Source organism: Phacochoerus africanus, chromosome 12, assembly GCF_016906955.1.
Source record: "Phacochoerus africanus isolate WHEZ1 chromosome 12, ROS_Pafr_v1, whole genome shotgun sequence".
Taxonomy (NCBI): Eukaryota; Metazoa; Chordata; class Mammalia; order Artiodactyla; family Suidae; genus Phacochoerus; species Phacochoerus africanus.
This window is the reverse complement of record NC_062555.1, coordinates 74,191,303-74,210,989: the sequence shown is the minus strand read 5'-3', so window position 1 is coordinate 74,210,989 and position 19,687 is coordinate 74,191,303. Positions and strand designations below refer to the sequence as shown.

Sequence of the window (19,687 nt, the reverse complement as noted above, 5' to 3'; positions counted from 1 at the left end):
GGCGTCTAAGGAAGGACTTGTGCTCAGCTGCTGTCTCGTACATGTGTTGCTTTGAACTCAAAACCAGACACTTCATGCTGCTCATCAGGGTTTACGTACTCGGAGGCTGGGGCAGGTAGGCGCCAATCAGTTTGGATCTCTTCTTTTCATATCCTTTTTGTGTGATGTCACCTGTAAGAGAAGGAAAGGAAAGTTCAGAACGCTTTCAAGAGCAGAGGTGATCACTCGACTAAGACAGCACAGTGGTATCTGTGTGTGTCTTCTGTTTCCTTATAATTTAAGAAGAAAGCATTGGACATCATTCGCCTTGACTTTTCCCCTGCCTGCAAACAAAAACTCATGTTTTTTGTGTGGTGCCAACGGCATACAGTAGTTCCCAGGCGAGGGATCTAAACCACGCCACAGCATGGACCCAAGCTGCTGCAATGACAACACCAGATCCTTAACCCACTATGCCACAAGAGAACTCCCAACACTTAAGTTACTATACTGTCCTCATTTAAGTTACATAAAATCCTTTAGCGCGCCCTCGGCTGGCAGCAGGGCCCTGGACCCTGCTGGGAGAAGCACGCCCGCTAGCATGCTCCCAGGGCAGGGTGGAGCAAGCATGGCTCCAGCGGCTGCTGGTTTCCCACAACCACCCTGGCACCTATCCCACCCTGAGCTAAGCGACCTACCATGCAATGGGGGAAGGGCCCTGCAGCAAGACACAGAGCAGCTCAGACCCAAGCCGTGCCGAGGAGTGGGACGGCAGCCACCATTACTGGTGCTCACACATCAAACAGCCCTGACCTCTGTCCCTGGCCGGACTGCCAGAGCCCACCCCTCACGCAGTCACCTCTTGCTTTGGCACTGCTGGAGTGAAGGTTCCAGCGCTGGGAGAGTGGACAACACACACTTAAAGGGAACAGAGTTGTCTCGAATCTGACCCTCGGGGCTTCTGCTCCAGCAACATGGGACCCAACCGATCCCCCCACAGGGTGGTGACAGCCACTGGGCAGCGAGGAAGCCCCAGCCCATAGCTGGTCCCAGCCCCAGCCCCTCCATCTCCAGTCCCCTCTCCTACCAAGGTGAGAGCTGTCATCACACCCTGGAGAAAGACAAGACTTGTGCTCACAAAAAATAATGGAAAAGAAAATTAAAAATTTACCAAATAATTCAAAGCATTAGTAATAAGAATGCTAACTAACTTGAGAAAGGAACAGATGAACACAGTGACAATTTTAACAAGGGACTGGAAAATAGTAACAAACAAACAAAGAACCAGGCAGAAGTGAAGAATACAATAAGTGAAATGAAAAACACACAAGGAATCAGATTAGGGGATACACGAGTATGCATGAGTGAGCTGGAAGCTAGAATAACGGAGATTACACAGTAAGAACAGTAAAAAGAAAAATCTTTTAAAATGAGAACAGTTTTAGAGCTCTCTGGGACAGTATCAAGCTTATTAACATTCACATTATAGTGGTTCCAGAAGGAGAAGAGAGAGAGGAGGGGGTAAAAAAATATATACATCTGATGAAATTATGGCTGAAAACTTTCTAAACCTAAAGAAGAAAGCAGATATCCAGGCTCAGGAAGCACAGGGGTCCCAAACAAGATGAACCCAAAGAGACCCCCACCAAGACATATCGTAAGTAAAACGGGAGAAGTCAAAGAGGGGATTCTAGGAGTCACACGCAAGGGATCCCCCGCAAGGTCACGAGCTGATGTTCCTGCAGAAACCCTGCAGGCCAGAAGGCAGTGACGTGATATGTTCAACGTGCCGGAAGGGAGAAACCTGCAACCCTGGACTCCCACCCAGCAGCGTTATCATTCAGAACTGGAGGAGAGAGAAAGAACTTCTCAGACAAGCAAAACCTAAAAGAACTCAGCGATACCAAACCCACACTAAGAGAAACGTCAGAGTTCCCGCAGTGGCGCAGCAGAAATGAATCTGGCTAGGAACCATGAGTTGCAGGTTCGATCCCTGGCCTTGCCCAGTGGGTTAAGGATCTGGTGTTGCTGTGGCTGTGGTGTAGGCCAGCAGCTACAGCTCCAACTGGACCCCTAGCCTGGGAACCTCCATATGCCGAGGGTGCGGCCCTAAAATAAATAAAAAATAAAAATTAATTAATTTTTAGAAAAGAAATGTTAAAGGTTCAGCCCCCCTTTAACAAGGGCTGAGGATCAACCACTTAAATAAGCTAGTAAGAAGATGAAAAGACAAACTTCAAGTTTTAATAATTTTTTGGATGAGGAGTCCCCCTGGCAGCGCAGGTGTGTTCTGGCTCAGCTCTGCTGCTGACCACGCCGCTGGGCAGGCAGCCCAGAGAACCTCTGCATACGAACAACTCAGAAACCCCTCGTTGCCACCATCTCTCAAAACCCAGATGAGGAATGGGAGACACTATCCACTGAATGACTTCCACACCCCATGAATTTTACCTAAATCACGGGTTGGCAAACTGCAAATCCAGTCGGCAGGCTGTCTGAGGACATAAAGCCTTACTGGCACACAGCCACGCTCCCTCCTAAGGATCAGCCTGCAGAGCCAGAATCCTATCGGTCCTAAATTATTTCAACCCTTGTAACAACTGACTTTATAGGTAAGAAATCGAGGCACAGATGGTATTTATGTTTCTCAACCAGGGCTCCAGGTCTAAGAAGGAAAACCATCCCTGGACAAGCGAAGTCCAAACCTTTTCACATGGCAGCCACCCCTGGAGCCTCCACTCTGTGAGCAGCACTCTCGCCCCCTCGTGTCCTGCCCAGCTCTGGCCTCCTCAGTGACGCCCTCACACCCACTGCCTGCTCTCATCCCCCTCGACCCTGGCCTGTCTCACTGACACCCCAGCCTTGGGCTCTGGCCACACAGAATTCTGCACAAGTCTGGCGAGGTCTCAGATAGCTGCTTACAGTTTCTTTTTGTAACAGGTATGGGTGGCTTCTCTTCAAAGCCGGGCCCTGACAGCCTCATGGGTCAGTGTCCTACAGAACCAAGGGTGACCCCTCTGTCTTACAGGCCAGGACTATGTGTTGATGGAAGTAGTCACAAACGAGCAGCAGACACCAACTTACAGACTGACTTCTAATAAGTGACTGGACAGAAACTGCATTCATAATCAGGGCATATGCCTAGGGATTATTTCACTGTTTAGTGGCCAAGTGAGGAAAGGGCAGAGGGGAAATCAATGATTATTCCATTATTAATATTTTGACACACCAGCCTGGCTCACGTGCTACCCAAAGGACCCAGCGTCGGCAGCAGGGGCCCGGTTCCTCGGGACTCCAAGCAGCGGGGCTAAAATGCCCCTCCTGCATTTTTTTTTCCATGCAGTAAGTCCAGCTATTTTAAACTATGGCGCTACGTTAGCATCTGGTAGACAGAGATCCAACAGAGCATCTATGTCAAACTCACTGCAAATGTACATAAGCAGGGGGATCTTAGGTTCTGAAGCAACCAATGAGGATTCAGGGAAAACACAATACTAGAAATAAAAGGTTAGATAAACTGAAAGGACCAATGGCTGATGGACAGAAGGAAGATGGAGGAAAGATGGTTAGGACAGACCGAGGCTGGCCGGCTTTACACACAACCCCGTCCATCCAGAGAGCCTCGTCGGTTCTGTCCGAGGCTGATGCACAGTCAAAGTGTGGTGTCACCACGGAAACACACAGGGCTTCTCCTTCACTTCACTTGAGTCAGTTCAGGCTAAAGGATCAGTCAGCTCTCCCTTCCTCCACAGGTCACTCTGTAATGAGCACACAGTCTTCAGGGTAAGGCTTTGTAAACTCAAGGCAGAAAGGCTGTGAGAGAGGGGAGCTCTGCTCCACGTCGCATTTCTGGGCAAGATTTTATTACACCTATCTGAATACAAAGACTATTCCAGGGCTTCCGGGTTTCAACCTGGAAACTGAAAGAGCACCACCAGGGAAACAAGCAGGTCGGGCTCCCCACTTGAAAAGGAGGAGGTAACTGCCACTGTCAAGGGACCCAGACCCCAGGATCCCCTGCTTAGAACGTCCTGGACGAAATTTCAAAGAGCATTATTTTCTGTGCTTTGATACTTGTGATTCCCATTTAACTCTCTTTTCCTCTTAGGAGTAAGAATGTGTGAGAGAAAAGTAAACACAGCAATTGTCTGTAACATCAGTGAAGAGAAAATGAAAGCAGTTTTTTGAAATAATTTCCACTTTACCAAAAATATTATTTACATTATTACCCTTGGACAATAGAAGTTCCTAAAGACTTAGAATGTCAACAATACAAATTACAGTTCTCCTGTTCTATTACAAAGAAAAGAGAGATTGAAAGACAAGTCATTTATCTGACCTGAAAATGCAATTCAAGTGAAGCCCTAAGTATGGCTGCATCTCACTGAGACAGAGATCCTTCCCTCCTTCCACCCCGGGAAGACGTCTTCCTCTTACTGAGACTGGAAAATCCAGAGTTTCCAGGCAAACCCTGAGGCTTAAAAAAGTGAAGGAGGAGTTCCCGTCGTGGCGCAGTGGTTAACGAATCCGACTAGGAACCATGAGGTTGCGGGTTCGGTCCCTGGCCTTGCTCAGTGGGTTAACGATCCGGCGTTGCCATGAGCTGTGGTGTAGGTTGCAGACGCAGCTCAGATCCCGAGTTGCTGTGGCTCTGGCGTAGGCCGGTGGCTACAGCTCCGATTCAACCCCTAGCCTGGGAACCTCCATATGCCGTGGGAGCGGCCCAAGAAATAGCAACAACAACAACAACAACAACAAAAGACAAAAAAAAAAAAAAAAAGTGAAGGACATGCAAGTGGAGAGGGGAGACCATCCCGGCCTCATTCCAGCAAACTCAGATCCCACCACAGGAATCTGCAAAGAGCCCTGGGGGCGTCGGGTCAGAGTAGGAAAGCCGTGGTCATAAGGGCCTCCAGGAGAGGAGCAAGTGCCCCAGAGCCACCTCCACAGCTGAGTCAGTGCCAAAGAAACACAGCAGCCTAACAGGGACGCTTTCCATTCTTGGTGTCAGGAGTTTATTTTATTATTTAATGTTGGAACCAATGCTTTATATAACAAAGCGATCATTTCCATGTTTGGAATTTTATGGCTGTCAGGAACCTTCAGAAAGCCTCTTGCCTGAGCCGATGGCTTTATAAGGCTTAGACAGCACCCTTGACGTCTCCCTCCAGCCCAGCTGCTAGAGGCGTGTTTGTCATCTCTGTGCAAAGCTTTTCTTTGCTGCAGAAAGAGGCTGTGCTGCCCTGGCAAGAATCCATCTGTCCAGGGGAGCAGAAGCAGGCAGACAGGGGACCTCTCCTGGCCCTGAAGGCAAACTTGGCGCCCACACATCAGCTACCTTCTCTGGGTCTCATCTTTCTCAGTGACAAAGTACTGGTAGTAACACCTATTACCTTCCACTGTTGTTGAAAAGACTGAATATGTGAAATGTCGCAGCAGGCATGAGTAGGTAAGGAGACGCGGTTTTAAAATCCAGCAGGTACTCAGATTTCCGTCACACATGCAAACCTGGGAGGGACACGAACAGGCTCGCAGGCGCTGCCCCTTGCTGCAGAGCCTCCGAGTGGAGTGGAGAGATTCCTTGGCGCTCAGCGAGCAGACTACTCGGTCTTCTCCCAAAGTTCCTCCTTCACAAACATACACACGGCAATTATGCAGATTAGACAAACCCGATTTGCGGAGACCAGATGCCCAAACTTCCTCTCATGGTCCCATGCTGAGACACGTCCACCACGACTGTCCCCCAGGACATGGGGTACGGGAGGCAGGGACACGCGGGAGGCAGAGGTGGATCTTCTTGAGGCAACTATCATGCACTGGGAGGTGGACTCTCAAAACCTAAGTGCCACGTCACTGGTTATTTTGGAATGGGCCGGGAGAGGGAAGACATCTGTAAAGAATTTTAAAAACACTTCCAATACGCCACTACCCGGCTGATTTATCTGCTAGCAGGGCTCTCTGTGGTGGCAAAGGTCTCGTCCCTACTGCTCTTCCGGCCTGTGATCACGTCTTGCTTCACGGAGGTCAGGCCAAGGAATATGACACGTACGAACGAAGTGCTGTGTCCTAGAGAGGGGTCTTGGTCTGAACACGAGACAGTCAACTGAAGGCCAATGCGGGGAGCCTCTCTCCCCAGAACTTTGGGGGATCCTGATCTTGCTGACAGCCAGCCACCCAGGGCCATGCAAGCCTCGCCAGTCCCTCCTGCCTGCCCCGGCCACTCCCACTGCCCCAGGAGAGCAGAATGGGCCCAGGCCGGGCACCCGCCTCGGAAGAGCAATCCAGACACAGTGGTCCTTGCTTCCGCGGGTCCTCAGGCAGCCCCTCATCAGGCTTGTTAGGACAGCATTTTCTGGTACACTTCATCTGCCTGAGATTCCATTTCTACCCATTTCTTCTCAGCCAAACAAAATTCTTCAAGGAGGAAACCAGCTCATCTTCCCACATCTTCCCCTGAATATTTACTCTTCCATCAGCACCTTCAACACCTCAGTGACCACACTCCACCCCAAGGACAGCGGAAGCCAAGAAAAACTTCCCCTGTACCACTGAGTTAAGGAAACGGGGGGAATTTGTTGAATCCTATCAGCTAATAATTAACAAAAAAGTTTTAAACTCTGTCAATGCTTACTTATTAAGTTTCTCTGTACTGTATGGTTTACTAGCAGACTGATACTTCTTACCAGCGTTCCTCTGGTTTGCAAAGACTGTTGCCTGTGTGGAGAAAGACTTCTCACTTTCACGACCGTCACCAGTTCTGGACAATTTTCTCCTCTAAGCAAGCAGGCCTCCTCAACACTCTCGATTCTTCTGAATGGACTGAGAATGGCATGTTCCATGGCAACGGTACTGTCTGATCCCCTTGACGGCAGCCCTGACAGATTCAACACACATCACTGCTGACTGGTGGCTGGCACTGGCACCAGGGACCCAGGTGGCCACATCTATCATCTATGTCCCTTTTTGAGCAGTTGAGCTTTTCCAAAGCACACCTGGGATTCAGGTTTCATTCATCAAATTGTTCATGTCATCATCCCACAGAGTCATAATTACCCCTCAAACTTCCTAATAACCCAAGTGACCAAATAAGCCTGAGACACCACAGGTGGAGGGGGTCTGAGTGGATGGACCCCAGCTCCCACTCAGATGGGTTCCTAAGGCAAAGAGCATCGCTGAGGGTAAGTTTAGACCCTGACAATAAACTGGGGACCCCCTGAGCAAACACAGACCACCTACTAATTCTTATAGGGATTGGGGCCCAGTCCAGCCCTTTATGGCAAATCCGCATGCTAGGGGCACCCTAGCAGACATACTCACTTCTCCTTACAAGCCGCCCCCATGGGTCAGCGGTCAGAGGTGGGCTCACACTCTGCTCCCTGCCGCTTGCCTTGCCCGTCCCACCAGCAGGGCCCTGGGCAGCTTTAGGAAGCCTGAGACGCTGGCCAGCACCCAGTCTGTCACAGACATGGCAACATAGCCTGGTTTCCTCTCTACCACGGCCCTCTGCTTCTTCTACCAGAGGGGACAAAATGCCACATCAAAGGGGCACTCTGTCCTTCTGGAAATCCAGGATTTGAAGAGCACACTGCTGCTGTCCAACACTGAATGACACCTGAAATGGCTAAAAGATCAGCTTTCATTCCGCCCTTACTAAATAAGCTTCATGCTCATTCCTAAGCTTGACCTCAAAATTCCCAAACATCATGGAAGTGACCCTTTCATTTTCTCATCCATTTCTTCCTTCATTCCTTCCTTCACTCATCCAAAAGATTCTTCTTAATACCCACTATGTGCCAGAAACACAGCCCCTACCACTAAACACTGGCTGAATGAAAGATTAAGGAACAGTTATATTCTTACCTTTAAAAACATGCTTAAGGGTAGACATAAAGTGGTGCCTAAACTAATGATTCCAGTGACTTTCTTAAGAAACAAATCATCAGGAGTTCCCTGGTGGCCTGATGGTTAAGCATCCGCTGCCGTCACTGCTGTGGCGTAGGTTTGATCCCTAACCAGAAACATCTGCATGCTGTGGGCGTGGCCAAAAAAACCTCAAACAAATCACCCCTTCCGGGCAAGTAATGGGAATAAAATGGAGACAAAGATTTTAGGAGAAAGATAAAAATGACTGAATATCATCTCCCCCTTACAGGTTTCAAGATGCAGAATATGCTAGGATTTTTATATCATTTTATCTTCAAATTATACATATATATTTAGATATTTACACACACATACACTTAAAAATCCTACTTTCTAAAATAATGGTTCTGTCTTGAAAAGGCTTGCAGTTGAACCATTAAAAGAGTTGTTTTTGTTTTTTCCCCTGAGGCAGGGGAGAAGGGAAACTAACATACCAGAAGACATGAGTACATGTACAGCAGGCTAGTTATTCCAAGTTGATACAATGATGACCTCTTTTTGAGAGACCAATGAGCTGAAGGAATTCCTCTAGCAAACACTCTGAGGCCTCCCTGCACAAAACCACTTTCAAGGTCAAAATTACTTTGAACTACTGGGAATAAAACATCTGGACAATCCTGGTACATAAAGTGTGTGATAAAATTTTGATGAATCCACTCCCTAATTAAATGATAATAACAATGACAGTACAGTCTAACTTTTAACTTAGGGAAATACTATGCTTTCTAAATATTTTGTCCAACTTTGCTCAAGGGGAAATTGTTAATAATACATTTTATTCCAAAGTAATAATAAAGCATAATGCATACAATCCTCTACCCACTGACTGCAGTGGCTCAGGTTGCTGCAGAGGTGCAGGTTTGATCCTCAGCCCAGCAGAGTGGGTTAAAGATCTGGTGTTGCCTGCAGTGTAAGGTGCAGCTGTGGCTCAGATTTAATCCCTGGCCAGAAATTTCCATATGCTGCAGGTGCAGCCATAAAAAATACAAAATAAATAATAAAAAAAAAAACCACCAAAAAAGAAAATTCAGTCAAACCAAAAGCCTACATAGAAAATCCCAAAGAATCTATGAAATTAACTCCTAGATCTAATAACTGACTTTATCAAAGTTACAACATACAAAGCCAAACCATATTGACATATACTAGCAATGGATATTTAGAACCAAAAATTTAAAGCCTGTCTTATTTACAGTAGCTACATTAAAAAAAAAAAAGGTTTAAATCTAACAAAACATGCAAAAACATGTATAGGATCTGTAGGGTCACACAGGATTTGCATGCTGAAAACTACAAAATGCTGATGAAAGAAATCAAATAAGAATCCATATGAATTAAGAGACATGCCACGTATATGGAACAAAGAACTCAACATAATAAAGATGTTCATTCTCCCCAAATTAATGTATAGATTTAACACAATTCCAATTAAAATCTTAATGGGATTTTCCGTAAACATAGACAAACTAATTATAAAAGTCATATGAAAGTCAAAGGAACTACGATGGCAAAATCTTTGATAAAGGAGAATAAAGTTGCAAGAATCACCCTGCAAGACGTTAGGATTTATCAAAAAATGAGACTAATCACAACGAGGTGGTACTGGCGAAGGTACAGACGAGGAGAGTCCAGAAATAACCTCCACAAATATGGCTGTTTGGACAGTGGTGCAAAATGAATTAGAAAAAGGACAGCCTTTTCACTATGGTGCTGGAATAACTGGACATCTACATAAGGGGAAAAAAAACCTATACACACAAACAAAAAAACCCACCTTCCACCTAACCCTCACATTGTCTATAAAAATTATCTCAAGAGGGATGACTGATCTAAATGCAAAACATAAAACTAAAACCTTTTAGAAGAAAACAAAGGGAGAAACCCTCATGAACATGGGGTAGACCAAAACTTCTTCGACATGACTCTAAAAAGCATGATCCGTAAAAGAAAAAAATAAAGTGGACTTCATAAAAATTCTAAAGCTTACTCTGAAAAAGGTACTCAAGAAAATGGAAACTAACTTAGTGGCTGGGAGAAAATATCTAACAAGTAACATCCTAATTAAAAAATTGCCAAAGACTCAGACACTTCAACAAAGTGGATGGACCGCTTGCAAACAACACAATAAAATTCACAGAACTGGACACCAGAAAGAGAGACCATTTCACTATATGTTAAGTTTTTGTTTTTGTTTGTGTGTGTGTGTTTGTCTTTTTAGGGCTACAACTGCGGCATATGGAGGTTCCCAGCCTAGGGGCCCGCCTACACCACAGCCATAGCAACTCGGGATCCAAGCTGCATCTTCAACCTACACCACAGCTCATAGCAACGCCAAATCCTTAACCCACTGAGCGAGGCCAGGGATCAAACCCACATCCTCATGGATACAAGTTGGGTCTGTTACTGCTGAGCCACCATGGGAACTCCACTATATGTTAGTTTTTAAGACAAAAATAAATCTGCACTACTACTAGGGAGAAAGGGAGTTTGCATCACAGGCTCCAAGGCACCTATTTTACAAGTTATTGGAAAATTATGGAAGGACCACTTGCCATGAGTGCCACCTGACTAACCAGGAGGAAACAGTGCCTGGGGTGAGCGCCTGGGTTTATGCACGAGACAAAAAAAAAAAAAATCAACTTCGGTAACATTCAGAAATGCTACTGACCCCGCTTTTAACCTGCTGCTAACCGGAAAATTATGTTATGTCTGACAGACCTATACACAGAAAATTAGGCAGTATTTTTAATGTAAGTTTTAATTCCTTTCAAGAAGAATCTGTTTTCTTCCCCCCATGGTTTTCATGAAGATTCTCTACACTCCACTGCTTCTTCCAGTTGCAGAAGCCATGAAAGACCCTGTTGAAACCACTGCTGGGACTTTCGATTGCCCAATATTCTGATTTTGATTCCAACTCGAAAGGTACATTCCCTTCATGATAATTTCACCCAAGAATTTGACCCAACCTCTCAGAGTGAAAAAGTCAACTCCTTTTCATTTGTGGGTAACAGGCAAAGTTCATTTAGCTCTAAGAACCAGGAGACAACTACAGAGCAAGACGTCACCCTTCATCTCGTGGTGTCCACAGGTGCCCTCACCCGCAAGCCTTCAACTTGGGGGTGAAGGCAGTGCCTCCCCGTGCAGAGCTACAAAGAGCAACAGACAATATCCACCCCCAAGGCCCCAAATGTGTGTCACTGTCAAATCGCCACTGGGCAGAAATCTGTCCAAATGCTCTGTGGAAAACAAAGGCCACCTCACGTACCCACAGGAAGAAAGCAACCTGAGGAGGAGGCGCGCTCCACCCCAGGCGGAGTGCACATGCTTCTAGGTCAGAGCCGCCTCCCAGTGCCTCGACCTAGGACGGCGTATTCGAGAGTCAAAGACACAGGGCAGCCTCTGGAAGCCACTGAGCAACCCCAGGCATGAACTGCTTGGAAGTTCTGACGTGAAAGTACGGTGTGGGTTCTTGCATCAGTTGCCACAATTTCACCACCAGGATGCATGTTAGGACCAAATGAGTAAAAGATGAATAAGAATAGGATCCTAAAGTCACAGGATGCCAATTCAGAGGGAAACTATCCAGAAAACTCTCTTATCCAAATTATGGAGTTCTGGCATGGCTCAGTGGTAATACACCTGACTAGTATCCATGAGGGCACCGGTTCGATCCCTGGCCTCACTCAATGGCTTAAGAATCTGGCATTGCTGTGAGCTGTGGTGTAGGCCACAGACATGGCTCGGATCCTGTGTTGCTGTGCCTGTGGCATAGGCTGGCAGCTGCAACGCTAATATGACCCCTCGCCTGGGAACTTCCACGTGCCATAAGTGCAGCCTTAAAAAGACAAAAAATAAAATAAATAAATTATGGATAATGGAGTGATTTTTCCCCCCCTGGTATTCTGTTATCTCCCTTTGCAGCTAAATAACTCAATATAACTTTCTTTTTAAAAAGAGAAATCATAAGGACCAACAAAAAGTGACAGCCAACCTAGTTCCTTTCAGCTTCATACTAAAAATAGGAAAGAAACAAAAATGACTAAAATAGCATACCTTACATTTGCAATATCCCCTATTTCAAAAGGGTGAGTGAGTGGCAGAAACCCTCCCTGTCCCCAACAGAACCTAGTCTAAAGTAAACTGAGAAAGAGAACGGGTGGACTCTCTAAAGTTCTGTCTCAACACCTGGAGCCAGTCCACGTACTTCTTGGGGCGCGCAGGTGAATGACTGCGGCTGGGGGGAGCGCATTCGTTCCGCCATTCCTTCAGCAAAACGGAATGAGAGTGGCCGTGAGACCCTGCGCAGGAAGCAGGGTCTAGCGAGAGGTGCACACATGCTGATGCAGGAACAGCCCGGCTAGCTCGCTGGACCCGTGTCCGTCCTGGAAGAGGAAGTCACACTGAACAGGGGACTGGGGATGCAGTTAGGGGGTGTTTGTGGAGCAACTCCAATTCCAAACTTTTAAGGGAAACCACAGTCGGCACCTCACAAATAAGGAGTTAGTAAGGTGCCATCAATTCCTTCGACTCCCCCTGAAAAATAAATCTGGCACATGTAGGGAGTTCCGGCGACACTGCTGAGGGAAGAGAGGGGGAAATGGGGGGGGGGGGGGGCTGCTTCTGCCCCGGCTGCGGCAGCCCCCTCAGGGCGCAGACCGTCGCCCTTCCGCACCTCTCCCCGTGCCCCGAGCGTCCACGCTTGTCTGCAGGGCATCCCCAGCCAAGAAAACATATGGCAAGCATCCCTTTCGGTGCACAGCTCATGCCTTCTCAGGCGACACCAGCCTGCCTGAGAAGCCAGGCCTTGTCGGTCCCTCTGCCCATCCCCCACACCGCAGTCAAAACGGCAAGAGCAGCAAGGACCAGCGCACGACAGTGGGTGTGCGGTGGGCCCACGGGCGAGCGTCCTCACAGAGCCGCCAGCACACACACGTCGATGCCCTTCCCACGGGTTACTTGTGGAAGATGCTTTTACACACATTCCTAAAGCGAGTTCCAGGTCCTGACTCACTGGGACACAAGAGGAGACAGAGTCACTGGCGAATTCCAGCTGGTGGCCAAACCGACTTTTCCCCGAGGGCAGGATTCGGCACTGAGCTAACACGACGGAAAGGATGCGAGATTTGGAGAGGGCAGACCAGTTCAGCGAGGCGCAAAGAAACCCAACACAAGCGTTTTCCTGCCTCCTTCTGTGGGCACAGAAGAGTCTGAAAAGGTTTTCTGCCAAAATTAAAAGAAGTTTAAAACCCTGGGGAGGATAAGAGTGTGCCTGTCTGTGTGTTAAATCAAAAGGTGATTCATCTTTGGACGATGTGTATTTATCAGTGTCTTGGCATTTCTCAGGAAAAGACAGCTAGTGAAGGCAGTAACCATTTTTTAAATCCTCTCTTGAAACATATCACAAACTCAGTCTCTGAGTACTACTTAAAAACTTATTTCTCAAGATATTAAAGTTCAAAAAGAAGTTCAAGAAGAACAAGTGACACTAAGTCCTTGATGACATGTGAGACGCATCCAAGAGCCTGCCTTACTGGCAAGAAAACCAAGGCCCAGAGAGGTCTCGAGTGGGCGTTTCATTCCCTGATGTGCTCCCAGAAGCAGCACCCTGTACGCATGAGCAAGGGAACGGACGTGACGCAGACAAGGATGACCCCGACGCCCACGGAACACAGCAACGCGGCTCAGCTCGTCCAGGAGACCCCACAGGGAGCAAGGTCCAAATTGTGCAGAGGCTCGGGTTTCACAGATCTGGTGCTGCAGAGTTCAGCCCAGGACTGCAGCTTCTGCCTCGGCAACGATGAGTGTGAGCAAGCCATCGGGAGCCGGGCTGCAGACAGAGGACTCCAGGCCACTGGTCCGAGCTGCGTAATGGACAGCACTGTTCCACCCCAACGCGGCTGTCCTGTGCTGGGGGCAACCTCGCCGAGGCCCTGCTCGCGTGTGGGCACGGACCCGAAGCACTACCCCTCCTCCCTGTCTCGTCTGTGCCACCTGGGAACTGCCCCCTTTCTGCCGCTTTACTTCAGCCCCTCCCAAGAGAAGCCTGACATCCAGCCCTCACCCGTACTCTGAACCAGCTCATACCAAGCAAGCTGGTGAAAACCCACCTCTGATTAGCGGGCAAAAGACAACTTGGTCTCCAAAATGTATCAACACCTTCTGCAGCTCCATACCAAAAAAACAAACAACCCCATCGATAAACGGGCAGAAGATCTAAACAGACAGTTCTCCAAAGAAGACACACACATGGCCAAGAAACACATGAAAAGATGTTCAACATCACTCATTACCAGAGAAATGCAAATCAAAACCACTCGGAGGTACCACCTGACACCCGCCAGAATGGCCATCATCCAAAAGTCTACAAACAATCAGTGCTGCAGAAGCTGTGGAGAAAAAGGAACCCTGTGACACTGTTGGTGGGGTTGTAAAGTGGTGCAACCACTGTGGAAAGCAGTATGGAGATTCCTCAGAAAACTAAACATAGAATGACCATTTGATCCAGCAATCCCACTCCTGGGCATCTACCCAGAGAAAACCATGACTCACAAAGACACGTGTACTCCGATGTTCATGGCAGCACTGTTTTCAATGGCCAAGACATGGAAACAACCTCAATGTCCATCGACAGAGGAGCAGATCAAGCAGATTGGTACATACACACAATGGAATATTACTCAGCCATTAAAAGGGACGAAATACCGGCATTTTTAGCAACATGGATAGAAACTATCATGCTAAGTGAAGTCAGCCATACAATGAGACAACCAACATCAAGTGCTTTCACTGACATGTGGAATCTGAAAAAAGGACAGACTGAACTTCTTTGTAGAACAGATGCTGACTCACAGACATTGAAAAACTTATGGTCTCTGGAGGAGACAGTTTGGGGGGTGGGGGGATGTGCTTGGACTGTGGGATAGAAATCCTGTGAAATCAGATTGTTATGATCATTACACAACTACAGATGTGATCAATTCATTTGAGTAATAAAAAAATTAATTAAAAAAAAAGACAAAAAAAACAACTCGGTGCTTTTCCATAAGGCTATTCGTGATGTCTGACCACAACAGGAAGAGTCATTTTCAAACTGGGAAACGACCTCCAGTGCAGGGCCAACTGCCCCCTCTGGGACCACCCTGCAGGGGCTGGCAAGTAGGACTCCACCCGCTTCCCCATGCCCCTTGCCTGCCCACGCTGGGCTGGCTGACACGGAACCTCAGGATGGCATCTCTCACCCACCAAGACATGGCTACGAGAAGAGGCGATTCTAAAGGTGGAGAAACTCCACCAACCCAGCCTGCCCTTCACCTGCCGAGTGACTCTACGAGCACAGGCACTGAAGTTTACACAGTGACCTTGCTCTGGGCCCAGACACCTGTGCAGCAGGAAGACTCTGTCATACCCCCCATTCAGAGGAGGACCCACGCCTGGCCAGGGGCCACTCAACCCTCATGTGGGTTCCCTGCTGGGGGGCTGGGGGAGGCTCCACGCCCCTTAGCATCTCCCTGGGCCTCTCCAGCGCCAGAGGCCCCGCACCCTCAGCCCTGCCTCCTACAGGGCGCTCCGCTGCCGCTGTTCACGTGTTCCTCTACAAAGTAACAAATAAAGGCTGTTCCCAGGAAACGGGTAGCCAGTCAGGTAGGGTCTATCCAAGGTAGCTTGCTAGCCAACTCAATTCAAAGGACATCTAGCATGCAGCCACTGTGGGAGGAGCTACGGGAACCCCTGAGATGAGTGGGAATGAAGATTCCCTAACCCCGGCTCCCTGCAGGTTCCCTGTCCGAGGGAAGGTGTGGCCCCCAGGGGTAGTAAAACACAGTTTACTCCTAAGAGGAGCCACATCAACCTCCAAACAACCAGCAGCTTATCATAACAGAGGATCAGCTACCAGTGATCAGTACTTGAGATGACGGGCTATGAGCGCAGACACGGGAGGAAGCAGGAATGGGAAAGATCAACGGGGGGCGGGGGGAGTCTAGAGAAGGGCAGCCTGGTGTGACAGGAGAGTCTGGCAGGCCCACAATTCTACTCCAAGTGTCCCCAGGGGAGAGGCCCTCCTGACCCTTAGATGGCCCTTCTGGGGCCTGTCATTCCCTCACCCGGAGCGCCAGGGGGAGGAGGTTCCCAGGGCAAGAGTTCTGGATTTCACTGCCCAGGAAGACAAGGGGACCGCCCATGAGACAGCTAAACATGAGCCTGGCTATGGAACTGTGCGTCTGCCTGTGAGTTTACGACATATCAGCAAATCAGAACCAAATCCCCACTGTGGTATTCAGTGAGATAACCGATAGATTTATCTGCAGCAATCATTTCCTTGCAGGATCTTTAACACATTCTCGATAAGCAGTATTTCCTAAATTCCGAAGTGGGTTCCATGTGCTCTGTCAGGACTTGACATGCATCAGCTCCATCCAACAGCAGCAAAATCCACAAGGGAAGCTTCATGGGGGCCTCCCCAATAGAGACACAGAAAACAGGCTTTGGAGAGGCCAAGCGACACAGCCAGACTGGGTCCCACGTCTGTCTTCTCCAAGACCTCTGACGGGCGTTCCAGTCTCACGAAGGCAGGCTTTGTTTGTTTTTCAACTCGGAGTGTCACTCAGTTTTTCTCTTTCCTAAACTTCCTATCTACCCTGAATACACAGGAGGTGCTACGAAAACAGCATTTCCTCCCTCAGATTCTTCTGCTTTCCTAAGCCGGGCAGGACCAGAGACAGCACCAGCAGAGCCTCCACAGCAGAGATAAGCAGTGACTGGTGTTTTAAACACGAGGGCTGGTTGAGCAATAAAGATCAACTGAACGAAAACTCTTCCACTGAAATAGACAAAAGTCTAAAGGATAAAGAGAAAACACCAACGAGAAGCAAGCGATTGATTCCAGCTTAAGAAGAGCCATGTGCTCCAGATGCCGCCACGTACCTGCAGATTTGAATTCTGCATGGCCATCTGTCCACTCGGAGCCTGGGAGACCCAACATCTGGTAAAGATCAATAATCTAAACTGGCCCGAGGTCGACATTCTGACAGTCCTGAGAGGGTGGCCCGGAGTGACCAGGTTCTTAGTCACGCTGAAGCACCAAACGCACCACTTGGCCCTGCTTCAAACCCAGTACTTCCTCTTGGACATTACGAGTAGCACAGTCAGATATACTGTCCTTCTAGACACATTTGCAACATCAGTGTGTCATCCAAGTAGTTTAAGACGCACTTTAATCTTTGTTGTCCCTCTCGACACACACACATAGCCAGCTGTTCTGGCGTCCCGGGTCTTCTCAACAGCAGCATCTGCCTGCCCCTGATGTCCCGAGCACCCAGGCACCTGCAGGAGGCTGTGGCTCAACGAGCTGCCAGGGTAGAGAAGAACCTTATCAGCGAGGAAATCTTTCCGAGTGCTTTTCTACGGGGTTCAATCACAACAGTGCCACGATTCATATGGCGCCATACTGCCCACAAAGCATTTTCACATACACACCAGTGTGGTCCCATATGTAAACCCTACGTTATAACTTCCTCAGCTACAGAACTGATTTTCAACGGCTTAGCTAAAAGGGGGCTGGCATGGAGTTCCCGTCGTGGCGCAGTGGTTAACGAATCAGACTGGGAACCATGAGGATGCGGGTTCGATCCCTGCCCTTGCTCAGTGGGTTGACGATCCGGCGTTGCCGTGAGCTGTGGTATAGGTTGCAGACGCGGCTCGGATCCTGCATTGCTATGGCTCTGGCGTAGGCCAGTGGCTACAGCTCTGATTCAACCCCTAGCCTGGGAACCTCCATATGTCAAGGGAGCGGCCCAAAGAAATAGCAAAGAGACAAAAAAAGGGGGGGGGGGGCTGGCAGACTGCACAGAGCTACACATAAAAAAAATTCTGTGCCCTAGGATTTTCTTTTTAAAGGAAAAATTCCGTTGCCAAATGACTTTTATCTTAGATTCAATGTAAAATAACCAAGACTACTACTTCCAAACCACTGTGCTACTGCTGCGTATCCTAAACAAAAAGAAAAGAAAAGACACAACATTTCCTTTTTTTTTTTTTTTTGGTCTTTTTGGGACCACACCCTCGGCATATGGAGGTTCCCAGGCTAGGGGTCCAATTGGAGCTGTAACTGCCGCCCTGCACCAGAGCCATAGCAACGCCAGATCCGAGCAGAGTCTGCAACCCACACCACAGCTCACAGCAACGCGGGATCCTTAACCCACTGAGCGAGGCCGGGGATCGAACCCGCAACTTCATGGTTCCTAGTCGGATTCATTTTCCCTGTGCCATGACGGGAACTCCAACATTTCCTTTTTTAAAAAAACTTCTGGGTTCCTAATTTTCCCAATTCCACACAGACTCAGACATGTGTTCTTCAGTGTGGTCTGTGGAGAAGAACGACGATTCTGATGCTCCCCCAGCCTCCCCCAGGGAAGTTCTCCTCCACAAGGTCACCTCGTCATCAACAGTCACGAGGACACCACATGGGCCTCCCTGCAGGGAGCATCAGCTGGAAGGGGGTGTGTGGATGTGCACGCGCGCACACACATACACACGTTGTTAAAATTACCAAGGAGTTCCTGTTGTGGCTCAGTGGGTTAAGGACCCAATGCTGTCTGTAAGGAAGCGGGTTCAATCCCTGGCCGTGCTCAGTGGGTTAAGGATCCAGTGCTGCCCTGGGCCATGGCACACTCACAGAAGCAGCTACGATGCGGTGTTGCTGTGGCTGCAGCATTGGCCACAGCTGCAGCTCCGATTCGACCCCTAGCCTGGTGACTCCCATGTGCCGCATGTGCGGCCCTAAAAAGAAAAAAGCGATCAAGTGTAACACACATCTAAGGGCTTGCGTAGTCACCACGAGGACCCGTTCAAGCTGGCTTTAACCTCTGTGCCACAGCAAGTGGGTCAGTGTCTTTGGACTCTGGGGCTCCTATCCATCCTGCCTGCCCCCTGCCACCCGCCACCCCCGTAAGGAGCAGGGCTATTCCTGCCATCAGCGATCTCTGCGGTCACCCACTTACGACACCCACTGGGGCGCTGGACACATCAGGATAACCCAGTGAGCTTTTCTATCCCAGGGCTTTCTCACCAACTGCCCTTACCAGGCCCTTCTACATTTTCTGTTCCTACAAGTTTAACTTCCTACGGCATGTGGTATTAACAACGTTAACATGCAGTCCACCAATACTTGTGGTTTTTAGCTTATTTCTCTTTCATTTTGTTTGGTTGTGTCCTATAGGCATATTATTAAGGCACATCATTAAATTCACAAAGATTAAAAGGGTTGGCTGAAACCTGACTTCTGACCAGGAGGGAAAATGGCTTTCTACCACAGAAAAGCACTGAGGTCTCCCTAAGGAAAGGGAGAAAAACACTGAATATTTACACACATGAGCACACATGTCTGCGGTGGTATTCAAACTATTTGAGATATTTGTTCTTACAAATGGAAGGCAAAACTACTAACCAAGATGTGGGTTCAAGGCATGTGACTTTCAACAGAGTCCTGCATTACAACTGCTGACTACATGTACTCAATATTGGGTATTTTCCTTCAGAGGCACTATACCCAAATTAATAACCCATTTTTAGTCACTGGTTTTAGAATTGTGATTAGTTTTAGGCAAAAGAAATGAACTTAAGCTTATGCTATTGAATGTACAACTTCTAGGGAAAAAAGGTTAAACTTTGCAAGGTAAATGAATTTGCTGGACCTCACATAAGCGCAAAGATTTGTTTTTTAAGGTTATTTTTGTTGTGTGTTTGTGTATGTTTCCCTTGAGAATGGAAATCTCCACTGAATTTCACT

The 19,687-nt window shown here is 48.2% G+C and overlaps 1 protein-coding gene across 2 annotated transcripts in view; it reads right to left on the bottom strand.

Moving 5' to 3' along the window:
* The window catches only part of DIP2C (disco interacting protein 2 homolog C), a 330,049-nt gene that overhangs the window by 178,859 nt on the left and 131,503 nt on the right, over positions 1 to 19,687 (bottom strand). For both annotated transcript variants that reach the window (XM_047754739.1, XM_047754740.1), the window contains exon 2: positions 100 to 171. In XM_047754739.1, coding sequence (XP_047610695.1) covers positions 100 to 171 — 72 coding nt within the window. The remainder of the gene's footprint in view (positions 1 to 99; positions 172 to 19,687) is intronic.